The following is a 25,269-nucleotide window of genomic DNA, read 5'->3' as shown; positions in this document are numbered from 1 at the left end:
GCAGGGCTTCCTCCACCATTTCTACCTCCAAATTCACTCCAACTAAAACCAAAAACTCAACTAAGAGAAAGAGGGTTAAGCAAAGGGCAGCACAGTGGCGCAGTGGTTGGCATTGCTGCCATTTCTTTTCCTCATGTTCATGTGAGTTTCCTCCAGGTGTTCCAGTTTCCTCCCACAGTCCAAAGACATACTGGTGGTTTAATTGGCTTCTTGGAAAACAAGCCTTTAGAAGAGTGACTTTGTGTCTGTTTCTGTCCGGTCCAGCGAGCACCTCACCTTGCGCCCACTGCTTGCCCAGATGGGCTCGGGCTCCCCTGAGACACTGAACTGGCAGAACGGTGAGCGAACGGATGGGTATTTAAGTAAGGGACAGCACAGTGGTGTGTCAGATACTGTTGCTGTCTCACAGCTCTAGGGTCCTAGGTTTAATTCAGGACTGGGATGTTTTCTGTGTGCTGTTTGTATGTTCTTCCCTAGTTGGTGTGGGGTTTTGCTGGGTAAAAAAGGCTCACTTCCACAGACATGCAGGCGATTGTTAGAATTGATGGTGTCAAAGTTGTCCCTTCTTTCAGGGCCCCTTACTTTTGGGGTAGTCTCCAGGCCGCCACAACCATCATCATGCATTAGCAGCTTTATGGTTAGGTAAAATAAAAAAAACTCTTTTACAAAACCTCTTGTCTTTAGATTCCTACTGTACATCTAATCTTACAAGTTACTTTTGACAAAAACAAAAATCCTTGAAAAAAGACTGCGTTATTCGCTCTCTCTCGCGCCTGTACAAGTATCTGTTCAGCTACAGGTCAACATGCAGACATGTCAGGAACTGTTCCCAATTTGTACATGTGGTGTACTAACAAGAGATAGCAACCGCAGCAACAGAAATATCTACTCAAACAAAACTAAAAGTTCTTATTGTGACTATCGATCCCATTCTTTCTGTGCAAACATTGTGAGCAGTCCCAGCATTCAGTGCTGCTTGAGATAACATTGAAAATTTCCCTTAAAAAATAAAAAAGACATGTGTTAGGCATCCCAGGGGAGAGGGAAGGGCATCCCCTCAGAGCATTTTTGCTTTCTGTTGACAAGGGTCCACCTCAGTACATTCAAGTGAAAAGCACAAGACCAGAAACAAGCTTTATTCAATACACAAGACAACAACCACACAAAATACTGCAAAGAGTGTGACTGCCACCACAGACACTGCACACACCTGCCACGGACAATCTGATTGCCGGTCCTGAGAGACAGGAGCCCTCACCTTCTCATTGAGACAGTCCCAGACTTCCTTCAGCCTGCGCTGCTCCTCGCTGAGGTGTGCCGTCCTGCGCAGGCCAGACAGCAGGGGCATCACTAGCCTGCGCTGCTCCCTAAAGGACTGGAGGAATGTCTGGAACACCTAGTGAGGGTGGGATACACAGGTGTCAGCCCTGGCTGGCACTCCAGAAACTGCAGGAGCAACTGCGAGGGGACCCAAAAGCAGAGAGGAGATACAAGCACTCCCGGGAAAATCTTCAGAGTACATTGGAATGGAAGGCAAATTGATAAGGAATAAATCTCAACATGACAATGACCAGCAGACACAGCAGGGGCCTCAGGGATAAAGCTTATTCGGTGTACAGCTGGGCTTACATTGTGTCTCTCCGGGTAGCTGTCATTCTCTGCTTTAGCCCAGCTGGTCACCAGCTCTTGCTGAGCTTCCTGCAGCCAGGATATCACCTCACTGATTTTCTGGGATAGGGGCCCCTGGAAGAGTCCGGGAAGAAAAGAGGAGCAGGAGAGAGGGGAAAGAAAAGAGGCATGACAATCCGTGATGCTACTCAGGATCTCAGCGCCAAATTTTCTCTTCATTATGAGCATGTTACAGTGAACAGAGGACAGCACTGTTATTTGCATTATTACTAGAAAACAGAATAATGATATTGCACTAGTTATTTACACTAGTTTAAGCATGGTGTAAGAGCAGGCCAGGCCGTTTAGCATTTGTGGCTGATGTTTGAGAGCTCAGAATTACAGTCAGGTTTCATACTGGTGAGAACAGGCTGATGCAGTTGTGCCTGCTCAAGCAACAAGCTGGGCATTCACTGCACAGCCAGGACACATGAACACAAGCACAGTACCTCAGAATCATCAGAATGTCAGAGAATAACACTGATCGCTATACAGAAGATTAGCATTTCTTGGGGAGTGTATACTATACTGTCTTAATGGGAGATATATTGTATTAACAGGAGTATATACTTCTTCAGCAGCAGAAAGCAGCATTTCTTCACGCTACATTGAAAAAAAATAAATAGAAAAGCACTCCTTGAATAGCTTGAGGGATAAAGTACTGTCAGTGCTGTAAACCTGATAGTCCTGCAGGTCTTGTAACTGTTTCAATACCGAGAGATAATAACATGCTAAGGTCCTAAACAATGGAATGCTCAATACCAACGCCCTTAGATTCCCTTTGGCTTTCATAAACACTCCCTTTACAGAAATAAAAAAACTATTTTGGCTACCTAGAGAGCTCTTTAAAATTACACTCCCATATGCAAGCCCTGTTTTGTTCCTTATGTTCTATACAGGACTGTCAGGAATTCAGCAGGTCCACAAAGGCTGAAAAACAAGACCCAACAGGGCACCTCAGACAGAACCAGCAGGAGAGGCGTGAAGCCGCGTACCTGGCAGAGGCGAGAGGCAGCGAAGGCCAGAGGGAGGCCAGGAGAGGGAGACTGAGGAGGAGCCAGGGAGTGCAGCTGTGTCAGGCAGAGAAAATAGAGGTGACAGTGCCCGGGTTAAAGTGCTGGAAGAGAAGCCCCTGTGTCTTCTGGCTAGGGCTTCGCACGTCCACAATCCCAATGAGCAAAACATCCAACACAGAACCGGCAGCCCCTGTATTCCACAGTGGGTCACCCTTAAAAACAGTGACAAATTCCTAAAGAAATTCAGCTGAAAGCCACTACAATAACCTCTGCATAGTTTAAACAGCTCCTCTGAATTCTTCTGATCGGGTATTAAATAAATTATTTCGGGGGATGTTATGTTAGAATTGTAAAATGGATTGGTAAGGCTTTATTTAGAATATTTTGTAAAACTGTGGTCACCAGGTTATAGAAAAGATTGCTGCTCTGGAAGCCACCCAGGGAAAAAGAACCAGAAGATTCCATGTCTTAAGAGAATGTCGTGCAATTACAGGCTGAGACAACTGAATCCTAAACTCTGACGGGATAAAAGAATCGATTATTTTTGTCTTGAACAGAGATTATTATGAGGGGACCTGATACAAGCGTTCAAAACCCTCAAGGGCACTGACAAAGTTGACCCAGTGGACTGCTTCAGAATGAACAACGAAACATGAAGCAGGGGACACACGTGGAAGCTACCTGGAAATGCATATAAAACAGAGAACAAGAGTCACATCTTTACACAGGGGGGTTTAGGGAGGATGAAATGAGCGAATCAGCCATGTTGTTGAAACCTACCCTGGCTTCTTTCAGGAAAGAGATGTATGAGATCCTCAGATCAATTAGCTGATAACTGCCTAACAGCTTAGATGGGCCTCCTGCTGTTTGTAACAATTCTTATGTGTAATGTAACAACTGGGTGTTGAGTCAGGTAAAGGCTGGGACGGAAACACATGCATTTTTTCCCCTACCTGCCCGTCCTCCTCAGACATGGGTAAGTCTTTGGAATATTGCAAGAATTGAGCCACGTATGTCATAATCGACTTCTCATCAGGGTCTTTAACGTCGACGTCTGTGAAGATGAAAAGCAGACGGACAAAAATGAATAAGAATGTTCCAGTTGCGACCGGGAACTGGTGAAACTTTGCCTGCATTCAGTTTCTTGCTCAAACTGCAATTTCAAGCTCCACTTGCCCTCTGGCTCCAGAAGCCGGGGGATGTGCAGATCCTGCTCAGCGATTCGGAAGGCCTCCTCCAGGTTCTCCATGTTGGTCCTGGTTCGGGACTTCTGCAGGTCCACCACAGCGGGGCGCAGAGAGTAAAGGATTGCTAGGAAGGCCAGCCCACTCCTCCAGCTGGATCTGAAGTCTTGGACAGTGATGCCGCAGCCAGCCCTGGTGGAGAAGCCCAAAGTAAAACTGGTGAAGGAAAGTGCAACTGGACCAATCCGTTAAGATCAGCTTGACGTTTGTCCAGCTCTAATGGGTTGCCAGTAACTCTTTTCGCTCAACTTTAATCTCCTCTCCAGACAGCCCAATCGATATTGAAATTCAACTTAAGTTTAGCAAAGCCGGAGTATATCACACAGATAAATAAACAGAAACGTATACAGATCAAGTATACATTTATTGACAGACAACAATAACAATACGCCACACAGACAGAAGCATGGTTTGATACATACCTACTATTAACCATCTTGCCATCATCAAAAAGTCTGATATGTGAACTTAACTAAAAGGCTGCAATTAGTTCTACTGAATATTATTCTCTGCCTGATCATCACATTTCCAGACACGGCAAACCCAGAGTCCCAATAGCCCCACCCTCTCCTGGGAGCAGTCTCCCAGCTGGGCTCTCACTTGGCACACTGCTCCCGGGCCCACAGCAGCAGGGCCTTCCTGGCGGACAGTTTGAAGTGGGCATGCAGCGGGGCGGTCCTCCTGGGCGACGTGCTGTCCGTCGTCGAGCACGAGTCCACGCTGGCCAGCGACTCCATGGACGAGTGCCGGGAGCTGAAGGCCAGGACGCTGGCCAGCTCCTCAATCTGGAGAAACAAGGGCTTCGGTTCCACGCTCACTGACACACCAACCCTTAACAAGCTGAGTACCTTCCTCGTCAGCAACCATTTACTAACTTGCTCCATGGATATTTTCAGATCTGGTAAACAACGTGCAGTTTAGACATGAGATGATATTTTGATTGCATATAAATATTTTGATGATTTGTGGTCTTGTAAAAATTCCACAGGTGCATGGAAAGCACGCTGTCTTTCTAGTGCAGAAATCTTCATAGTCATGGCTGAAAATGACTGCCTCTCTTTTATTCTGCAGATCCTGGGAAGTACCTTAGTCGATGAATGAGCACTAGAGGTTAATACAGCTGTATTAAAGTCTGATATAATTGATTTGTCACAGCATCTCAAACACAAGAGGTGGTTCTGAATGACTAATCACAGGCAATAAGAAAGCTGCCTTTCATTTAATTTTTCTGTTGAAAGATAAAAGTAGAACACAACTGAAAGAATACTTTGGACCATTTCCTGTTACTTTTAAATGATTATCTAACCAGTTAAGTCCATGAAAAACAAATTCCCATTGACAGTTCCATTGAGCAAGCCATTTACTGAAGCGACTTCAGAAAATTACCTTGCTCAATGGCACTACAGCAATGTCTCACATGGTATGTGAACACAGCACCTTGTAGCCCAGAGCCATAATCGCTATTCCACATTACTGCCCGTTTATAGTAGGTCAAACCAAATATTGCACTTGTGCCAGCTACTTACGTGAAAGTGTAATATGATTGTCCATATGAGGCCAAGTATGATAGACGGCTTTCCATCAATAATGTCAGGAATGTTGATGTTGACCAGTTTTATCTGTGTGCAATAAACAGTATATTAAATATGCTGTTAATTTCATGAAAGCATTAGTAGTAGCCATTGTAGCTATGTAAGTGGGGAAAAGTGGCTTAAATAAAATTAATAAATGAAAGTTTCTTAGTTGATGTTTCTTGTACAATACACAATGGCGTCGATTGCTGTAGAGCAGCAGAAAATCTACTGGCCTGAGCACTGCGCTTACCGATCTCCTCCTTAACACTTTCAGGGCGGTCTCAATGTTGCTTCTGTGCTGGAAAACACCACGCCCCTTCTCACGTTTCTGTGAGAGTAAAGATTAGAACACGGGTATGAATTCCAGGCCAGGGACAATCAGGAAGTACTTAGATTCGAATTTGCAAAGCTTTGACAGTGAAACTACCTGACCACAAACTCTCCCATGGTAACCTTTGACCTGTACTGCAGACATCACAGGCTTCTCACTCACAGATCTGCAGCTGTCTTTTGTTACCTGACACAGCTCTTTTTTCCCTCTAAACTCACTGCATCCACCAGGGCACGCGGGGGTCTGCACAACGACGAATGCTTGTGGAGCAGCTACTTGCAGCTTTAATAGATCGGGTGAGTCTGCTGCTCCTGTTGTTTACGTTCTTGCCCAGAGGTCTGCGCCATGAGAGGGAACAGGAGAGAGTCTGGCTGCGGTCTGCTCACCAGGGGCTGGCCTGTGATGACCTCCAGCAAGTCCAGCAGCCTGACGCCATCCCGCAGGTCTGCAAACAGGTCCAGCACCACTGAGGGAGGCTTGCGCTGAGGAGCCCGAAGGAGCAGATCAGTGGAACAGCTTATGACAGCAGTAATAGCTGTACAGATGTCAGGACACTGTTAGAAGGGCTGTATGTGTTAGGTGTAAGCAAGGCTGGGGGCTAAAGGGCCTTATGGCAAATATTGAAGACCTCTTCTGTTTTCCGAGTCCTGAATCCCCTGTGCAAGATGAAGATCTCCTTCCCTCCCGCCCTGACACAATACAGCTGACCTCTGCCTCTGTCTGTAATCCGCGAATGCCTCCTCCATTCTTTAGTTTTATTTTCTAAAGGAATAAAATTAATTTGGTGGCTTAGCTCTGTGTTATGCACAAAGGTGGTTTTGTACAGAGTAAAGCCATTTTAGGGAGAGACAAAATCTCCTTATAATGTGCACAATAGGCTGCACCCTTGAATGAAACTGTTTGCATGTAACAATACGTAAAATCAAGCAAACAGCTAGCAATAGGATTCAGGATACAGGATTCTTGAACTTTACACTCTTTTTACACTTCACACAAAGTTTACAACCCAGCACTACATTGATTTTATACTGTTTTTGCCAGTTGTCCAGCATGTCTTGATATGACGCTGGAGCTCAATGAGAGGGGTGAGTTTTCTAGGCCAGTGCCCTCGGTGCCCATGTGTTCCATGTTCCACTCACCAGCTCTATTTATACCGTATAGCTGTACGACGTGCAGAACAAGCACATACTACAAGAAAGGCAGCAGAAAAGATACTGTGCAGGTGAGAGACATTTTTGGATCTCAGTGCTATGCTGCACCCAACAAAAGCACTGAAACAGGCTCCATAACCCAGAATCATTCACATGATGCCCCAGGGTCAATTCTGTCATTAGGTGAATGCTTCTTGGTAACTATTTAGCTTACTTCTTCAGTTTAAGTGTTGCTCACTTTAATTACTGCAATTACTAACAAGGACCTGAGCTTTTTGCATAAGATCGCCAAGTCTTGACCTGTTGCTGGCGACAAAGCAGTTTCAGTCCCAGACTCACCTTGGAAAGCTGAGCATTGATCCAGTTGGTAAATGTCCTCTTCTGAATCTGCTCCTGTTCCACTGGAAGAAAGCACAAGGGCACAGCAATTGTGTGAGTCACATCTCTAACAACTGTCATCATTAAAGCACAAACTCACCAGAGATCGCCAAATTCTACACACTGCGCTGGTGAAAATGGAGTTACCTCTGGTGGAGTGAGTGAATTGTTCTTGGATGTATTTGCTAATGCGTCTTTCAAATGGCCAAAAAAACACAAACTGAGTAAAAGCAAGAAAATGTAACGAAATCACGAATCCACACAGATGGATTCTGTACTTGAGAATTTAAGCCAAATAGAAAACAGTTTGAATTCCCTATTCCCTCATACTTGCAAAAATAAACTCCAAAGAGGTCACTAATAATGAAAGCAAGAGTTATGCAATTTAAAAGACAAGTTAAAATTAAAATTTAATTTTAAATTAGCAAGTTCAGTTTCATTTGTATATTTCTGAGGGAATCCTGTCTGAACATGTATCTGGCCAAATCTTTTACAGCGCACACTCCCAACAACAAAAATGGCAACTTACCACCGTGAAACTGAGCAAACTCTGTAACTAGGAGAATGTACTCGGAAGAAACGCATTTTCCCTTTTCCATTTTCGACAAAGACACGGAAATTGTTTCTTTCCACGTGTCCCCCTCACAGCACACCTGATACCAGAAGCCCAGTGGACACGTCTGCCCTTCCCTGTGCTCTGAGTCCACTCGCAGATCAGCACTCGTCAAAGAAGACAAAAGGCTTGGCTAGTGAGACTCAAAAGATTAGCAGCAGGACAGCTTCCGAACTGTGATGCAAACAGCACATAGGGTGGTCTCAGCAGACGACTCGCCACAGCCCTGCTGACCCCTACGACAGGCTGACAAGACCACATGAGCAGGCCCTTTCATACACATGGCTCTGAGTAATTTTAGTTGTGCCTCAGCTACTTCATTTATCCACTTAAACAGGGGAGACATCTCCCTCTTATCCCAATCCACCCAATGGTGAAGAACAGCAAGCCTTATAATAAAGCTTGTGACTTAAGAGTTCACTTGGCGGAATGCTTCAGCGTCAGATATGTGCTCTCAGTAACGCCACAATGCACGCATCTGTTAACAGAAGGTAAAACGTGGTACTGGACCTCTTTAATTCAGTGCTGGGGTGACAATCACCAGAGTAACAGCAGTAGGCTGTCCAAATTGATTTGCAGACATTCTAATGAGCCTCCCCACTAATGAGCTCCTCGTTAAGACTCCTGTTGCAGACAAGATGCTGGCATAGCTACAAAACCGAAAAAAGCCACAATGCAAAAAGGTGCTGTATGGCACTGTACTGTTAATGGAAATCAAATGTTTAAACGTCAGATTGTTTTCCGCTTAAATAAGGAAGCCTGGGAACCCTGGGAGATCACCTACTGAAATAACGAAACTCAACTAAACTTAGTGTGGATCAAAATATCCATTCTAGGTACTCTGCTGATCGGAAATGCAAATTGGAGATTGCCTTCTTTGTCAAAATCCAGATTACCAATATATGAGTTTAATTTATCACACCTCATATTTCACAGCATTAGGATGTCCAAATACAGCAGCAATGGCATGTAATGAATATCCTTTTCTCCCACAGAAAAATACAGAAGAACAGACACACTTCATAGCAAACCTTTTAAATGATTTACCATTGAATTCTTTACACAACATTCACAAAGAATATGACTGTTGTTTTGGTTCAAGAGTGTTTCGTTTTAGATAAGGCTTTACTGAAGACTAGCTGCACAAAATAGTACACATTGAAGACTAAGCCAATTGAACACTGCAAATTCCTCTAGTCGTTGTTTGCGAGAATCTTGCAGAGGCTCAAAGTCAACAGCTAAATTGCACCACTGGCACTCCAGTTGGAACGTAACCATGTGACTGAACTACAGACCTGACAGTCTATTTTCAATCTGGCCTTCCATGACACCTGACACCTAATTCACACTCTGATCTGACACCTTCAACGGAATGATGACAAGCATCCTAAAGCTGTTCAGAGTCTTGCTCTCTAAGCTGGGCTTCAGGTGAAAGGGAATTATGCTGTTCTCTCTGGAAAAACCTCTACCTAATGTTTCAGATTTGCTAAGGTGGAGGAAAGATGGGCTGGAGATGTTCTCCTCCTTTGATGCTCATTTTTTCTTGAGCTAGTCCACTCTTTCCTTTTACTCCTCTGTTGACTCAAACATTCATCTGTCTAGTCAGTATTTCTGCTGTGCACTTGGACTGAGATGCCTAATGCAGTTTGCCTGCACCACCATGAGACTGACTGGGCACAGACGACCCGTTTCTCCAGAATCTCTTGTTTTTTTTTCAATGTTTCTGTGCAAGACCAAGGGTTTCCCACTGTTGGGAAGACTGGTATTCAGTATGGATACCATGTGAGAGGGTTTTCTGAGGTCGGTGAGTGAAACCTGTAACTTACATGTTGATTAGAAAGAAATCATTGAAAATGCAGGGATGAAGCGCGACTGGACACATTGCATATTGATCTTCCAGAAGAATCTCTGTCTAATCAGTTTTAGAACTGTCACGATTATAGTCCCCCCTCCTTAAGGGTGCTCCAGCCCTTTCACGTGAGACTTTATTCTGTGCACCTGTTCCCTATTCCCAGCCCACCTTAAAAGCCAGGCTCTGACGCTCATCCGGGCTCTGTATCTGATTTCCGTATCGTGCGAGTCCGGGACCTGGAAGCGCCTGGTCCCGTTAAGGTTTTAATCTCAGTTCCGACCCGGCCTCCGTGTTTTAATTCCTTGTTCTGATGGATCTCCTGGTTTTGGACTTACCCTTGTGTTTTGGATATTCCCTAAGGACTACTCTTTTGGATTGTTCGCCTCGGCCACACCTCCCCCGTGCACCAGCGCACCTTGGACACGCCCCCCTGTCTTCAGCCCCGTATTCCTGCATGACGTTTCCCCAGTGTTTCCCCACTTCGTCGGATTGTGTCGTCTGCATAGGGTCCGGAAAGAACTGTTCGTTACAAGAACAGTGGTGTGTGTTGCAAACCAGTAACAATATTAAATATTACCGTGCAGCATTTGAAATTTCTTTTACAATACAAGTTCAGGAGCACTGTGACTGTCTATCTCCTCCTTAAGAGGAACTGTATTTTTCAGATTGTGCGAGCCAACCGAATTCTACATCAATTCTATCAATTATGAAACATCATAATTTGTATTCTGCTTAATAAGAAACATTTTAAAATGCCTTTCTTTTCCAGCTAAGTATACCACTACCATTACTTCTGACATTTCCGCCTGGCTTTGTGTCACTGTAAACACAGATGTTCCTACTATGATTTATTGTCATTTTTAAAATTAGATACATTACATATTGAACAGCAATAAAGCCACAAGCTCAAACAGAGAAAAAAAACAATGAGTAATGAGCTTTCCTTTACACCCACAGAATAGAGCACGTTGTCATAGCAAATAGCCTGCAGCTAAGCAACCGTATGTAACTAGGCAATGCCTGCTCTGATTACCGGCAGCCAGGTGGTCCTAATTCAGAAATGAGTTCTCAGAGTGAGGTACTGTAAGCACAACTGCATTAAATATATGAGGACAGGCTTAAAGTGACTAGAGTGGAAAAAAATTGGCTCAGTCTGGGAAATTTTTAAATCAGAATTAGAAGAGTACGTAAGTGGAGACCACATTTTCACAGGACAGGCAGACCTTTAAGACAAGGGATTTTAGGTAATGATGCCCCTGAATTAATTATCCATGGAAAAACTGTCTTGTTTCATGTTTCACAATATAAATAGATCATTTCCATTGTCGAGCCACACAGGCTCAGAGCTCACCCTGGTTTCTGTAGTGCTAAGCGGACTAGAGAGCATGTTACCTCCCTTGGATGAGACGCCAGTCCATCACAGGGATCAGCCCCCAGCAAAGCAAGGCCGGAAGGACTGGAGCAACTGGGGTATGGCACCTCCCTCAAACTACAACAGTAGTGACGACAGCGGGGACTCGAACCTTAGACCAACCAGTTAAGAGACCAGAGGCTTACCCACTACACCACCCCCTCGTGATACAAATCCATGCAAAATTCCTAAGCTCTTAACTTCCCATGACAGTTAGGTGACTTTATCCCAGCCTGACCTCATTGTATCCTTAAGTTCCTTTTGTTTTGTTCTTCACAGGCCTCGTGTGGCTCACCAAGCTCATTTGGTTCAAGTGTCTTTCAATCATTGTTAACCCTAGTCATTTTTCTCATTATTATGGACATAGAAGAAGATTCTTCCATGCAGTTTAAACATTGTCTGGTCTGTCTTTGCACTGTCTTCATCCAGAGCCAAGAGCCCAGCTCTGTATTTGCCATGGCTCTCTAAGCCCCCGAATGTGATCTACTGCTGACATTAAAAGTTGCTCTACAGTCTAACAGGTGTGTCTTTCAGCAGCGCTGAATCAGTGCAGTCATGAATCTTACTGCACACCACGCGATATCACTTGTGTCACCTGAATGGAGATGAATATTCACTCAGAAGCCTGTTCCTCCGCAGTATGACTCTCTCCTCCTGCTGCACACAGACCTGCCTGGTTCAGACACTGATTCCCTTCCTCAGACCGTCACACAGCACAGGAGAAAGTCTTTACTGCCACCTCAGATGTCCTGCCGTCACCATGTCTTCATGAGTCTCTGACTTCAAACATTTGCTCAGAAATGTTCAGCGAGTTCATGGCGTTATTAGACACTAAGTGACTTTACACAAACTAGTGGGCTTATAGTAATTGCTTCTAGCCACAGAGTTATAACACTCTAAAGTCTCTCCCAAAGGCACAAATAATCTTTCAAGACTTTCTCAAAAAAGTTTCCTAAATTAGGAAAGCAGTTTCCAGAATTCAGCCTTTAGCACTTCAGTGAGTCATTTGAAATTTAGAGAACAAAAAAGTTGTAGTAAGTAGTTACTTTCGTTAAAGAAAAGTACAATCAGATTTAAATCTAACCTTTCACCAGGCTAGCATTCCAATCCACTATGTTGTGAAGGTCTCTCCATACACCTGTGGCACAGAGCTGAGGGGGAAGAGGGAGAGGCTGAGGGGGACCTGCTGAGAGGCTCACAGGGGTCTGCAAGACTGAAGTCAGGTGAGCTTTGAGAGTCTCTCCATCCCTCAGCTCCACAGCTGGCTGCTGCCACCCTCCGTCTGGAACAGACATGTCCTTCTGAGGACATGAATGGGCTGAAATCACAGCCTCTCGATGTCAGCCACAACTTACTTAGAGCTCAATCCAGCAGCAATAATATAACCTTAAGTGCACCTGGGTAAAAAACAATGGAATTTAACTCAATCGCAGCAATAATATAACCTTAAGTGCACCTGGGTAAAAAACAATGGAATTTAACTCAATCTACGAGTGTGTTGTTTCCTGGTTGATACCTTTGCCATTCTTAAGCTTTGAACCTCTTTGTTAAATCTGTCCCTGTCACTCACAGATACTGGAATGCCTGCTCTGTATTAGCCAGCCTTGTATAATAGGGCTCATTACAAGGTCACAATCTTGGAGGAAACCTGCTCAGGATTAAATTCCTCTACACCAGGCAGTCAGTTTTGTTAACACAGCAGTATCAGAGGAATCACAGTGTGGCTGGAAGATATCTGAGAGACTGATCAAATCCAGGCAGGGCCAGCGGTGTGACCCCTACACTCACAAGTCAAAGTCTTGTACATAAAGAGAACTCTCTGGGGTCTTGGTTTCCCTGAAGAAACAGTCTGTAAGGTCACAGGCCAGCGTTTTACCCAGTCAGTCCTATCGTAACTTGAATAAGATCAGACATGCATGCATTAAGACAGCATGTGGGACAACATTCACATGTCATGGTTATGTTTTCATAGGGTTATGAAAATGACTGAACCCAAGCATCAAAATTAACTCCAGGGTTAAAAGTATTCAGCCATCAGCATACCTGCACAACTTCAGAGACATATTTGTCTTCACTACCAAGAACAGCCTTATTGTTTGCAAAAACAAATGTATTCTAAACAAATTCTGAATAAGCAAGCAGTGTATACAAAAAATAATCTAGCACTCAACTGGAGGCATACAGATACTAAATTAGTTTGGATCCATAAGACAGAATGTCCTCTCCTATCCACTGTGCACAGCAGCACTCTGTGTACAAAAGTCATACATGGAATATGAAATTACTGACTAAAAGTATAAATATTAAGGGACACATGGACACTGAACAGAAAGGATAAAAAGTCACTTCTGACATATTCAGCAAAAGACCAAAATGCCATCTATCAATTTTCTAATCCGGTATCTCCAGTACAGGGCCACAGGGCAAGCTGGAAACGAACTCGGCAAGCAACAGACGCAATGTGGGATACATCTGGGATGAGACTCCAGCCCATCACACATATTACAGTGTTTAAACTCAAGTATCATGTTAACGAGAGGAGCTGGGTGTCTTAGTTGCCCTTCTGTTACAGAATCCAAGGCCCTCAACTTCCTCCAGTAAAAAACCAGACACTCCATGGCAATCTATTCTGTCCCACACACTGGGACTATCTCTGGGCCAAGGCAGGATCCCGGTTCCATGTCCTCAGGTTACTCACGCCTACCTGACATGTGCTTCTCCAGTCTAAGTGCTTTGTGTTTTTTCCAATGCCTCTTCAGTTTCTCTCACTGTAACCTGGTCCTGTGGAGCCCAGCACGTCGCACAGGAAGAGAGAGGAGGGTCTAAACAAGACTGACCTTGCAGCAGGAGGTGGACGTTGTCGATATCCAGGGGGATTGACCCCGGCTGCTCCAGTGAGCTCTCTGCCCCACCCTCCGATGTCATGCTTCCTAGGAGAATGCCAGCAACACCCCAAAACTATCCAAAACACCAGTGCAGCATGTCCACGGTGCCTGTGAAAAAGGAGAGCGAGCAGAAGGTCTTAAGAACAGGTCTGCAGGGTCCGTCAGTCTCACATAACACTCAGCATGGACACACAGCACTTTATACCTGGATCAGCCAAGGGAAGAGATTCAGATACCAGCTCAGCCTCCGAGGATCAGGATTAAAAGAAACCAGATCTCAGTTCAAGGAGCAGCAGCAATATCAGAGGAATGCCTTTGCAGCAGAAAAGCTCAGCACATCAGGGCTGAGACGCAGAGCATCTTTTTATTTCCTCTGCTCTCCTTTCACTTTCCCTTTCTCCTCAGGCCAGCACAGGAATTTCCCTGGCTCTGGCGCTGATGCTGTAGGAAGGCCAGGCAGAATCGAGAGAAACTGAAAGCACACCTCTCTTTCTCACCGACAAACACACACCACCAAACACAAAACAGCAATGAAACACAAGCAGCTGCCCTTCAATGCGCACTGACACAGAAACACATCTTACCCATTAGACTGGCTGTAAAAGGTTTCTGTTTAAAAGACTGCAGTTTCATAACTACATACTGAAAGCATGCTATACCCTCTGGCTGGCTCAAAAGACAGATGTTTTTCTGCAATGTCTGCTCACATTCCTCCCTCTCTGGCAGGCTATTTTAGTTTGCTTAAACAATGTTTTAAACATCATTATCTAACTCTTAAATCTAGCTTTTCTAGTACTGTTATTCTTTATCAATAAGCCTTAATTAATAGCCAGGTAAACCTGTCACTGAAACAAATCTCTCCAGAATTAGAGGTGTAGCTGAAATTGGTCTTAAGTAACAGCTGAGCTCATAGCACCATGACTCAACATGTCCTAATCCTGAACGACTCTCATTCAGAGCTGCACTGGTACAGCTCAATACAGAGTACAGTTTAAAAAGCATCGGCAGAAACAATTGCAATTACAGCTTAGGGGGAGAGGGAGCTCTGAAGCAAAAGTGCCTTAAAGTCCTTTTTGACTCTGTGAAAGAGAGCTGACAGGACATACATACAGTAACCAGCAGGAGCTCCCCAGGTTTCCTCTCCCTCTAAAGATCAATCACCCCCCTTGTAAATCTGTACCTTGGTATACCATGATAAAAGCACACAACTATGTGATAAAGCATGAATCAAACTATAGAAACGCTGGGTCCATGCAGGCATAATCTTGCCAAAACTATGGGCAAACTGCCAATATACTGTCCATAATTTTTACTGAAAGAATTTATAAGAGCTTTACTCAGGCAGATGGCTTCACAGTTACTGACTATCTTGTAGACACACTCAAAACAGAGTAAAGTTCAACAAGGATTAAGTATGGTACATACAGTAAACACCCAGGGAGCCATCAGGACATGGCGAGCGATATGTTAAACCAAAAGAGATCTTCACACAGAAAAGGAAAACTTCCAAAACACCTCTAAGTAAACCTAAAAATATCCTTAAAGCCACAGTTAGCGTAACGAAAGCTATAGCTGGCAAAGTCATAGCACTTAGACTGGATATTACACGTCACATTTCCCTGTCCACTGTGTGGGGAAAGGACTGGGTAACATCAGGGACACATGCAGATAATGACAGGTCCAGGCAGGGCCAGATCCAGCCCACTACAGAACACCCGTAAAGCTCCTAAATCCTGTTTACCTTCAGCATTTCAGATCTGATGCATCAGTGTACAAGGACAAGCTGATCTATCTTTTTATTTGTTATTCTTTATCAATAAACTCCTGCGTATATCTCCCAAGACTGCAAACCAGAGAGCCATCAATTTCCGGCTGATCTCATGATGCAGTTGATCTAAATCAGGTTGTGTTCCTTGTCTTTCCATTATCAGTCTTTCAGACAATGGTCTTCTGTGGTGTCTCATTTCTAGGACTTTGCCTGGAACATCTTAACCACACGGATCTGAAGCACTAGGTGCTGCACAGAAGTTACTGGGACTTATCTCCATCTACACAGTGCACTGGGAGGTTTAGTACTATATCCTTTTAAATTTAGTTTAACTGTTTCTAAGAACAAAGAGAAAAAATAATTCAGGTGAAAAAATCTTAGGGTTAAAAACTTTTCACGGATCCATTTCACAGCATTGATTGTGGATATGACATTAAAATGTTCTACAGTAGCTCCTCTCAATAGTACTCATTAAAGGAATCGGTTTACTTTGGTTCATGACTGAGTGACTGAGAGAGTGATTACTGGCAGAAATGCTGTAGGAGCAAGTGGAAAAATCCCAGGCTCTCCAGATAACCCCCACCCCCCCTTGTGACAGAGTGACAGGAGCCTTTAATCCATTCACTCATACAGTTTCTATTCCTGACTGTGCTGGAACTTCCCATTGACTGTCATTGTGCAGATTCCAGGCACTTCCAGTTTAAAAGAAGATGTCCTTTGATTTAGGAAAGGAACCCATATACATATTCCACATCATGTGGGGACATAATAGACAAGAAATAGTTCTGTTTCATACTTCTACATTTAAAAGAAGGTGCCAATTGCCTTTATAAAAATGATGTTCCCATGACATTGACTGTCGAGTGGCTATCCCTGTGGAGACATTCTCTCACAATCTGGCCCACACACATTCTGGTGACCTTGAGGTGAGCTGCGCTGATGTCCTGTGCTCTCCTTGTCCCACTATGGACTGGAATCTGGGCTATCCCTCAGCCAGCAGCTTTGCCTCTGCTCTGCTACCTTTTGCCTGCCGAGGAACAAAGTCCCTCTGCAGCACAGCGAATGGAGGCAGCAGAGGATCAGATGTGCAGTGTATTATCTGTCAGAGAGCAGGCAACACCTACCTGTGATGAACACAGGCCTGGGCTAGGATGAACTATCAACATTATTGTAGGGGAGTAAATTATTCTTCCTATTATGTTATTTTATGCAAATAGTATGAGAGGTAGAAGCAGCACTATCAGCTGTAGTGGTAACACAGCAGAGAAGGAAGATGGAAGAATGACAGTGAGACATCCAGCTGAGGGATTCCAGCTGCTGTGAAGCTCTTACAGTCCTCAGAATCATGTGTGAGTGTGACACTTTAACAAGGTAGCTCCATTGTTTTCTTTAATCTTGACATCCCAATCTGCAGGGATCGTCTGTGCCAAGGGACACTATGTAGCTCATTAGGAAAGAAATGGGTGCAGGCTGGGACACCACTCCCACTGCTGAGCCTTGCACCTTTGCACCTTTGCAGTGAAGGAACACAGCTGTGATCAGCTACTCCATTGGTGCTGCTTCTCTGCATTAAATCTGTACTTCCTGCTTGAAAACTGATGCAAATGCATTACACTTTATGCCAACTGGTGTTCAAATATAAGGAACTTTACCAAACAAAAATGCGTATTCAACTAAAATGAGCATCCCCATGCATATTGGAATGGTGCCATTTTTCCACAAAATTTCCACTAAGCTGGAATGAACATCTGCCATTTGCATCAGGCCAAGCTACCAGATCCTGCAGTGTTGCCCTCATTTCACTTTGTGTGTGTAGTTCTGTTACAGTTGTATTAGCTCTGTGCCAAGACTGTTGTGCATTTTTATAGAGCAATGCCTTGTGTTTTTCCATATAGGCTGATGGGACTGGTGCTTTGCTCCATTTGATGTTGAACTCTGCTATACTGAAAAAAACTCATGCAGGTCAATCCTGGGACTGACTTGTGCTCGTAGTCCAATAGCTGAACATGGTGCACTCCCCAGAGATGACTTATCCGACTCTAAACAATGACATCTGCCTCCAAAACAGGAAGACCTGGTGAGTGTCCAGACAGGTTCTTCTAATGAAGCAGTAAAACACTTGTCGTGTGACAAAGAACTGATTTTAGAGTACATACTCTTTCATTATGCAAAGAGGCCATGTACTGTAGCATAGGCGGCTAATGCAGTGTTTCCCTGTTCCCACTGTGTTGTCATATTGCAACCTGTCAGTGTCATGGTGTCAGACTCATTCAGTAAGCACCATTAATCAAATAATAAGTTTGGAAACGATAAACAGTTGGTTGCCCCTACCTGAAGAATCAGAGTGAAATGTGTTAATTAACCTTTCAAAGTACTACTGATGCAGGGGATAATTGTTCAGTTATTGACACCTTACAATTTAGCTACAAAACAGGTTGTGTGCACACTTATTAATGCAGGAGGCTTCTAAAAGTCTCTGAAAGCAGATCACCTATATATCTCTCCATCTTTCCCCAGGCTGGCTTTCCGCTGACAGATCTCCATGGACAACAACACAATAGAAGGATGAAAGGTATACTCTACCAAAAGACCATTGTGCTCCGCTTAATAGCATAAAGCCAATGATATAATAAACTCCTTAAAGTTGAATTAGAATGTGTTTCATGCCTTTGTTGTGCGACATAAATTGGGCATTCCACAGGGTACCACCAACCCTGTGTGAGGGTGTCCTGTGTAATAGGACTTGTGCTCCTGTGGATGCTGCCTGCCAGTGTCAGGGGTGTTAGTGATGATGGGATGTAGGAATGCAAGACCAAGACCACTGTCTCAGATGACAGTAACAACTGGTTCCTGAGTTTGTAGCCCCTGTCCTTCACACCAATGACATCTTCAAGCACAGCAACGGGGAACAGTGTTGCATCAAGACTTCCAGGGCAGTAGTGAGGACAAAGAATATCACAGTGTCATAATATTTATCACAGGTCACATGTCTTATTTGACTGTAATTTGAAAAAAACAGCCAGACTGGACCATAGATATTTTGTCAAGCTTTGTCATTCATTGAAGTTTCATGATCATGCAGGAGGAGAAAAAAAGATCCTGATAAAACACTTTTCGACCTTCCGATTCCTAAAATCATCAAAAGCAATGGTTTATTTGATTCTCAAGCTCCACATTCCAACGCCAAATGCCCTTTAGAAAGGTTGACTCTTCTGGTGTGCTGAATTGTGTTTTCCTCAGTTGTTTTGTGACCATTATTCTGTGCAATGTTATTAGAAGGTCTAACACTACAGGACCAGGCAAACACATGGTTAGAAAAACAATGGCAGGGCTTTGTGAAAGTTTTCACAAGAAACTTTGGTGATTAATGCGAAAGGCATGCAGACACAGATAGGCAAAATAAAACAATATACTGTAGGCAAAATAAAATGAGGTCTAAACATACAATAAGCAAGGAATACCATGAGACTAACTGCAAAGGGCTTTCTTTGTGTCACCTCGTGACAGTCTGTGCACTGTAACACTATTTGTAACACCATGTTACATCTATCACCTTATGACTATCATTTAAACACCGAACACGTGTTTAACCATGAGATATCCAACTCAAAGTTGGTCTTGAACTTCAGAATCAGAATAGGTCTTGCTGTTGGGGGTACAAGCTGTGCTTCAGTGGCCGGCTCTCAGCAGTGCCCGGCCCGCGGAGCTCAGTAAATGTCACTGCTCCCTGATTTGGAAAGAGAGAGCGCGTCGGACTCGTAGTTGCTGTGAACCTGTCGCGGCTGAAAATAAACACGTTGTGCACGTGTATCCCCCTCTTGTGCCGCAGGAATCCTGAGCTCCAGGAATCATCCGAGTCGAGTCTCTCCCGGAAAGTTCTTCAAGTGCCAAGTGTCATTTTTTGAGTTGTCCTGTTAACTGATCCTTCCATCGAAAGTTGCGATGCAGTAACTAAGGGTGTTTTTTACTCGTGAGCTGCAAAAATGTACTGCAATGTACTGTAACTCAGAATAGCCATGAAATCACATGTGTTATATGCTGATCCCGCGCAGTAAAACTGATCAACCGGTATCAATATTAAAAGCATTTTGTTTAAAGCGTCGAAGCTTTCTTAAAATAAGTTGTGTGTATAGGACAAGTGGCGTTCAGCAGATATCCAAAACGATGAGTGCACACACGGCACAGCATTCCTTCTGATACTGTATGTTTGCATGCTAAGGTTATTATCGCACAATGAAACCTTTCATTTAGGCAGTGGCGGAACTTCGTCAGATTTAATCAGTTTGTAAAGCAAGCCTGGTAACCTTCCCATTATTCCGCTGTGGTGTGTGCTTACCTGAGACGAAAGTTGGAAAGCGCCTCGATCCCCGATCCCTTCGATCGAACCCGGGTTCGAGTAATAGAACTATAACCAAACTTCACTACAGTGGGCTCGTAATGAGCCGCAGGGATGAACAACGAAGGTTGTGCAGTGTTTGACTCCACCTACACCGACTTATCCGTCTACACCTCTGAGTGAGAGCAGCGCCTTGGGCGGCTGGGACGGAGCTGTCTAAATATACCAGCCAGTGAGGGAAGCACTTTTACTAGGCAGGAAAGTTTACAAACAAGGCGTTTTGGGCAGTTCATCACCTGAATTCACTGGGGGAAAATTAAGTGTAGTGAGTGTGCGTTTCCAAATGAAGTTCTAAACGCTACCCAAGCTTCGTCTTTCTCGCCTCATTGTAGTTAGGCATTGTATTGTGCGCCTACGATGGTTAAATACAATTTAAATTAAACTCTGATGTTATGCTATATCCACTATAAATCGTTGCCTGTAAAAACATTTAAACAGAAAAGGAATTTTTATTACCTCGATTCACGCTGACAGATTAGAGTTATATAAAGACTGCCAGTTAAATGTTTCGTGGTTTTAATGTTTTCTGAAATTTTGCGACACCTATTATGTTGCTTAACAACGGACCGGCGCGTGTGTTATAGGCGAATTGGAAACTTTGTCCAAGTCACTTTTTCAGAATACGCTGTTCGCAACCGGGAGGCAATGAACTTAAAAATTCAAAAACGGGCAGAAAACCAGAAAAAGGCCATTTCTGTACAAATCACAGAGTTCGCCCGGATTAAAAGCCTTCATAGACGTATTTTTAAGAATGCAGAAATGTACAAATTATCCGTAAACACAATCTTGAAGGCTTTTCTTATAATGTAGTCTATCATAGGGATAGTAATGTTTACTGCAATCTTGACCATTAGTAATGTGGTGAGACTTCTTGCAGTTGTGTTAGTCGTGGAAAGGGCGAGGTTAATACAGTGTCAAGTGCAGTAATGAATGGACTGGCAGAGCAATGCTGTAGCTATGGTAACAGAATTCCTCAAGCCCTCTTGACGACGTACCTAGGCTCAGCAGGACAGAGGTGACCCCTACAGCATTGGTTCCCAGCACCAATGGGCAGAGCACGAGAGAGCCCCAACTTCTGAATACTCTGTAAAATCTCTCTGCAGGACTCCAGTAGACGAACTGGGGGAGACTGTCTGAGGTCATGAATTGTGAAATTATAATCAGGAGCCTAGAGTAAACCAACAGAACTAGACATGCCCAATGTTTTTATTTGTGTAATGAACCAGTAATGAGTACAGTATACTCCAAACCATGGACTGTTAGAATATTAGTGTGAATTCTGACTTATTCTGTCTAAGAGGATCAGGTGGTTTTCTGTGGAACAAAAATAATACCTGAGTGTGTACCATTCCCTATTTATTAGGGTCTTACCAGGACTATTTTAAAAATTGATTTAGTTTGTTCCAGGAACCCTTTTGTGGTGAGAGTAATTCATTTTCCAAGAATAACAAGGCCTCTTGTCAGACAGACAGCCGCCAAACAGAACGAAGTGCTGTACTGCCCTCTTTTGGTACATTTCTGTAACTGCACGTGTCTCTTTCCGTGTTTACAGTTTATTACAGGGGGCAATACCTAATTACTATACCTAATTGATGTCCCACTGTTTGCTTCTGTTCATTTTAGCCATGCATATTACGGTTATGGAGAGCTAGAGACGTGAGCGCCTTCACTAGTAGCATCCTTTCTGAATCAGTTTTGGATAGGTTTCAAGAAAATAGTGTTCACTTATATCGCCTTTTATTTTCTGAGGAGAGATGGCTTTTGTCAACATTAAAAACAGGGAATATTTATTTCTGGGGGTTGTAGGATGTCACAGTGGCTCCCACTGCTCCCACAGTGTTCCACTGTCCTGGGTTCAACTCACCCTAAACTTTTTTTGCTGTTGACCAGTATGTACAGTATGTAGACAATGCTGTGTGCGACTATATCTGTATCATTAGTACATGTACACTGTCCGTATAAGCATATACAACTCCAGCCTCTGTTTTCCTTTATTTTTCCTCTTTTCTTGCTTGGGAACAATATAATACCCAGGATATAATATGCAGGGACACATTCTGCACATGGAGACTATATTTATGTAGCGCTGAATTCTGGGGGGGTAGCAACAGACCTTTGTTTTATAAATGTATAATAGATTTATAATACAAAGATTGGTGCTGCAATAAAGAAAGGCTTTAGAAAAGTGGAGCTCCTGAGATACACCAAAGCTGGTCTTTAAAGTCATTAGAATCTTCTAGCTCTTTGCCGTTAAAGATCTTGCCGACGTAACTGCAATAATACAAAATAAACTGGTCAGAATCGCTTTCTTTTCCTGAGTTCTTACAAATACCAAGTAAAAATCTAAAGGATTGTAGTTCTCAGGTGATTGTTATTATTTGTGCACTTCTGACAAAGTTATTCACCTCATGTGAGAATCTTGTAATCTGAGATTACTGGTTTACCTGGTTGACAACATGATAAACATACATACAGCTCTGTCCCCTGTGTCAGAGAACTAGTTCATTTATTTGTCGACCTAATTCTCATACGTTTTAAATGTATACGATAGTGTACAATAGGCGAATGAAAACAATGTTCCGTTAGACCGTCTAATATTTTTGTATTTCCTAACACGAGGTGGCGCTCGTGTCCCATCTAGAATTTCTAGACCCAATTTCAAAGAACTCTAACCATTGCGATGTTATTTAGACTGTAGGGCATGGTAAAACACGTTACGGATCACCTTTATCAAACGTATTTCTTCTGACGCCACTCCATTAAAACCGTGAAAATCTTCAAACATGTTTTAAAGTATTAGTGATGCTTGGTTAGGTGTCTATGACATGTGGCAGCCATTATGCTCCAGCAATTGAATTTATGGGGGACACCAGGTAGGACAGACTGTACAAGCCAAGTAGGATTTTGTCAGGACACTGGGACTAACACCCCTGTTGAAACGGGCAGTGTCCCGAAATTTGTAATGATGAATTAATCAGGGCCTTGTTTTAACGTCTCACCTGAAGGACTGGTGATGTGTTTTTACATTCCACTCCACCTATGGGTCCATCAACACCCCTGGCTGCAGGTCTCCCACCCCAGCACTGACGATGCCCAGCCTTTCTTAGCCTGTGAGATCTGATGAGGCATCAGGTAAGAAGGTTAGATACTGCAATTGTATCTGGTTGCTCTATACCTGACTGTTTCCATTACAGCATTGTACATGTAAATGATATTCTAAAGTAAGCCTCAGTGCACAACTTTAAAATACATCCCTTAATTTGCACTTTACATTTTTTACTATATACACTAAACTTTCTGTTTGCCTATTTTATTGCTTCTCCATATTGTCTGGAAAATGTGTTATAAATAGCGTGTCCACATAAACACCCAAGTCATTTTGTTAAGGAGCTTCTTCAAATTCATTATTTCCCTTTTTCGTGTTCTAGTGTTCTTGTTGCCTAACACTTTCCACTTGTCTACATTAAGTATCGTCCACCAGGTGTTTGCCCAATCTTGAATTGTGTCTAAATTGTTCTAATCCTAACTTCCTTTGCCACTTCTAGTGTTTTCCACTCCTCCTAATTTTCAGACAAAACCAGAATTACTGGCCCAAACAGATCAATGGTCCAAATAAGAAATGTGTATAAAGACCACTTTGATTACTCATTTATAATACAGATCTAGAATCAAGTGTGGTCAGTAAACTAGATGAGTCTGCAGACTGGACTCCTTATCCTTATATGCACAGAGCAAAGCAATTATTGGTCATCTTAGAGAAATATTCCCAAGGGATACAGAGAAAATTCTCTATGTGTGCATTTAATTACTTAGAAAATTACTAAAAACAAAAGATAATATGCTAATTAAAATGGCTATACTTACCAGATTTGACTGACTTTGTGATTCTCAGGGCTGTAAAAAGTTCACCCCTTCCAGATGATCTCCTGCAGATGTTTGTACTGATTGTATTAAAGCACTACAGAATAGCCCTTCTCCAATATCAAAGATGATTATGCACACTGGCAATATGCGATTTATAAGGCACCCTCCCACTATCAGTTTTTCAGTTTTGAGGCTCAGTGTATTCTCATTTTCTTTACTGCTGGACGACAGTCCAATACTGTCAGCAATAAAATATTGTTATTTTATAACAATATGTCTCTGTTCGATCATAAATCCCATTTCTGTATGTCAGATTTTTGCTCAAATTACATCCTGATGCACCAGACCTCCAACCAGGCACGGAAACAGAGGCTCAAGCCATATTCATAAAACCTTTACTTCTGTTGAGCTCATAACTGTTACCTTTTTTCTTTATATAGTAGTAGCAAGTTTGGAAAGGTGACATAAATTATTCAGGGCACCCATCTAAGAGTTCTTACAACCAAGCCAAACATTTCTCTTTGATTCTGAAATATGAGGAGATTGAAAAACTGCTGTTAAACTGGAATGACAAATTCAATATGAATATTGCTTGTTGTGTATTAGGAGGAGTGTGGAGTGTGAAAGAGCCCAGAACCAATCAATAAAAGGACATATGTTATACAGCATTAATTTCTAGGTTCTATAATGGAGAGAAATCTTCAAACCTAGACTAAGCTCTAAGGTGGGAGTATGTCTACTGTATGTGATCCTTTGTCAGTTGTGGAAGAGGTTTTTAAAAATAGTCCAGCTGACATAACTACTGCAATAGCAGAGGGTTCAGTCTCAACATTTCCTTTTCTGCTGTAGCGCAAACTCTGTCCTCTGTGCACAACAGTAACCATGATCCCAGCCCCCTTGGAGAGCATCTACTGTAATTAGTTTCACAGTGGAAAGCACCTATTACTCTGCTGATGGTGGCAGAATGGTAGCATAATTCAATCTGGACCGAGCAAAGCCCGTGTATCTTCATTTATGCAAACTGACAGCTCTTGGCTCCTCCATTCAGTTCCCAAACTCGTGCGTGGTGTCTGCATGTCCGTCCTGCGTGTGTTTTTTTCCCCGGGTGTCCGGGTGTC

At 43.2% G+C, this 25,269-nt stretch overlaps 1 protein-coding gene across 12 annotated transcripts in view; it reads right to left on the bottom strand.

The window, feature by feature from the left end:
• The window catches only part of syne2b (spectrin repeat containing, nuclear envelope 2b), a 150,860-nt gene extending 125,684 nt beyond the window's left edge, over window positions 1-25,176 (bottom strand). For 10 of the 12 annotated variants that reach the window (XM_088647849.1, XM_088647855.1, XM_088647857.1 and 7 more), the window contains exons 1-12: window positions 20,228-20,373; window positions 14,076-14,231; window positions 7,324-7,385; window positions 6,220-6,315; window positions 5,753-5,830; window positions 5,455-5,547; window positions 4,529-4,713; window positions 3,861-4,060; window positions 3,638-3,738; window positions 2,664-2,738; window positions 1,630-1,743; window positions 1,259-1,396 (exon numbers count right to left, since the gene is read on the bottom strand). In XM_088647849.1, the coding sequence (XP_088503975.1) occupies window positions 1,259-1,396; window positions 1,630-1,743; window positions 2,664-2,738; window positions 3,638-3,738; window positions 3,861-4,060; window positions 4,529-4,713; window positions 5,455-5,547; window positions 5,753-5,830; window positions 6,220-6,315; window positions 7,324-7,385; window positions 14,076-14,163 (1,230 nt within the window). In that variant the 5' untranslated portion in view covers window positions 14,164-14,231; window positions 20,228-20,373. Of the gene's footprint in view, window positions 1-1,258; window positions 1,397-1,629; window positions 1,744-2,663; window positions 2,739-3,637; window positions 3,739-3,860; window positions 4,061-4,528; window positions 4,714-5,454; window positions 5,548-5,752; window positions 5,831-6,219; window positions 6,316-7,323; window positions 7,386-14,075; window positions 14,232-20,227; window positions 20,374-23,286; window positions 23,405-24,151; window positions 24,214-25,063 lie in introns of those variants that run through there. The other 2 variants (XM_088647850.1, XM_088647856.1) reach the window with 2 other exon arrangements.
• Between the last annotated feature and the right edge of the window lie 93 nt (window positions 25,177-25,269).

This window comes from Lepisosteus platostomus, chromosome 10 (assembly GCF_059453375.1).
Source record: "Lepisosteus platostomus isolate fLepPlt1 chromosome 10, fLepPlt1.hap1, whole genome shotgun sequence".
Classification (NCBI taxonomy): domain Eukaryota; kingdom Metazoa; phylum Chordata; class Actinopteri; order Semionotiformes; family Lepisosteidae; genus Lepisosteus; species Lepisosteus platostomus.
This window is presented reverse-complemented; position numbering and strand designations above follow the sequence as displayed.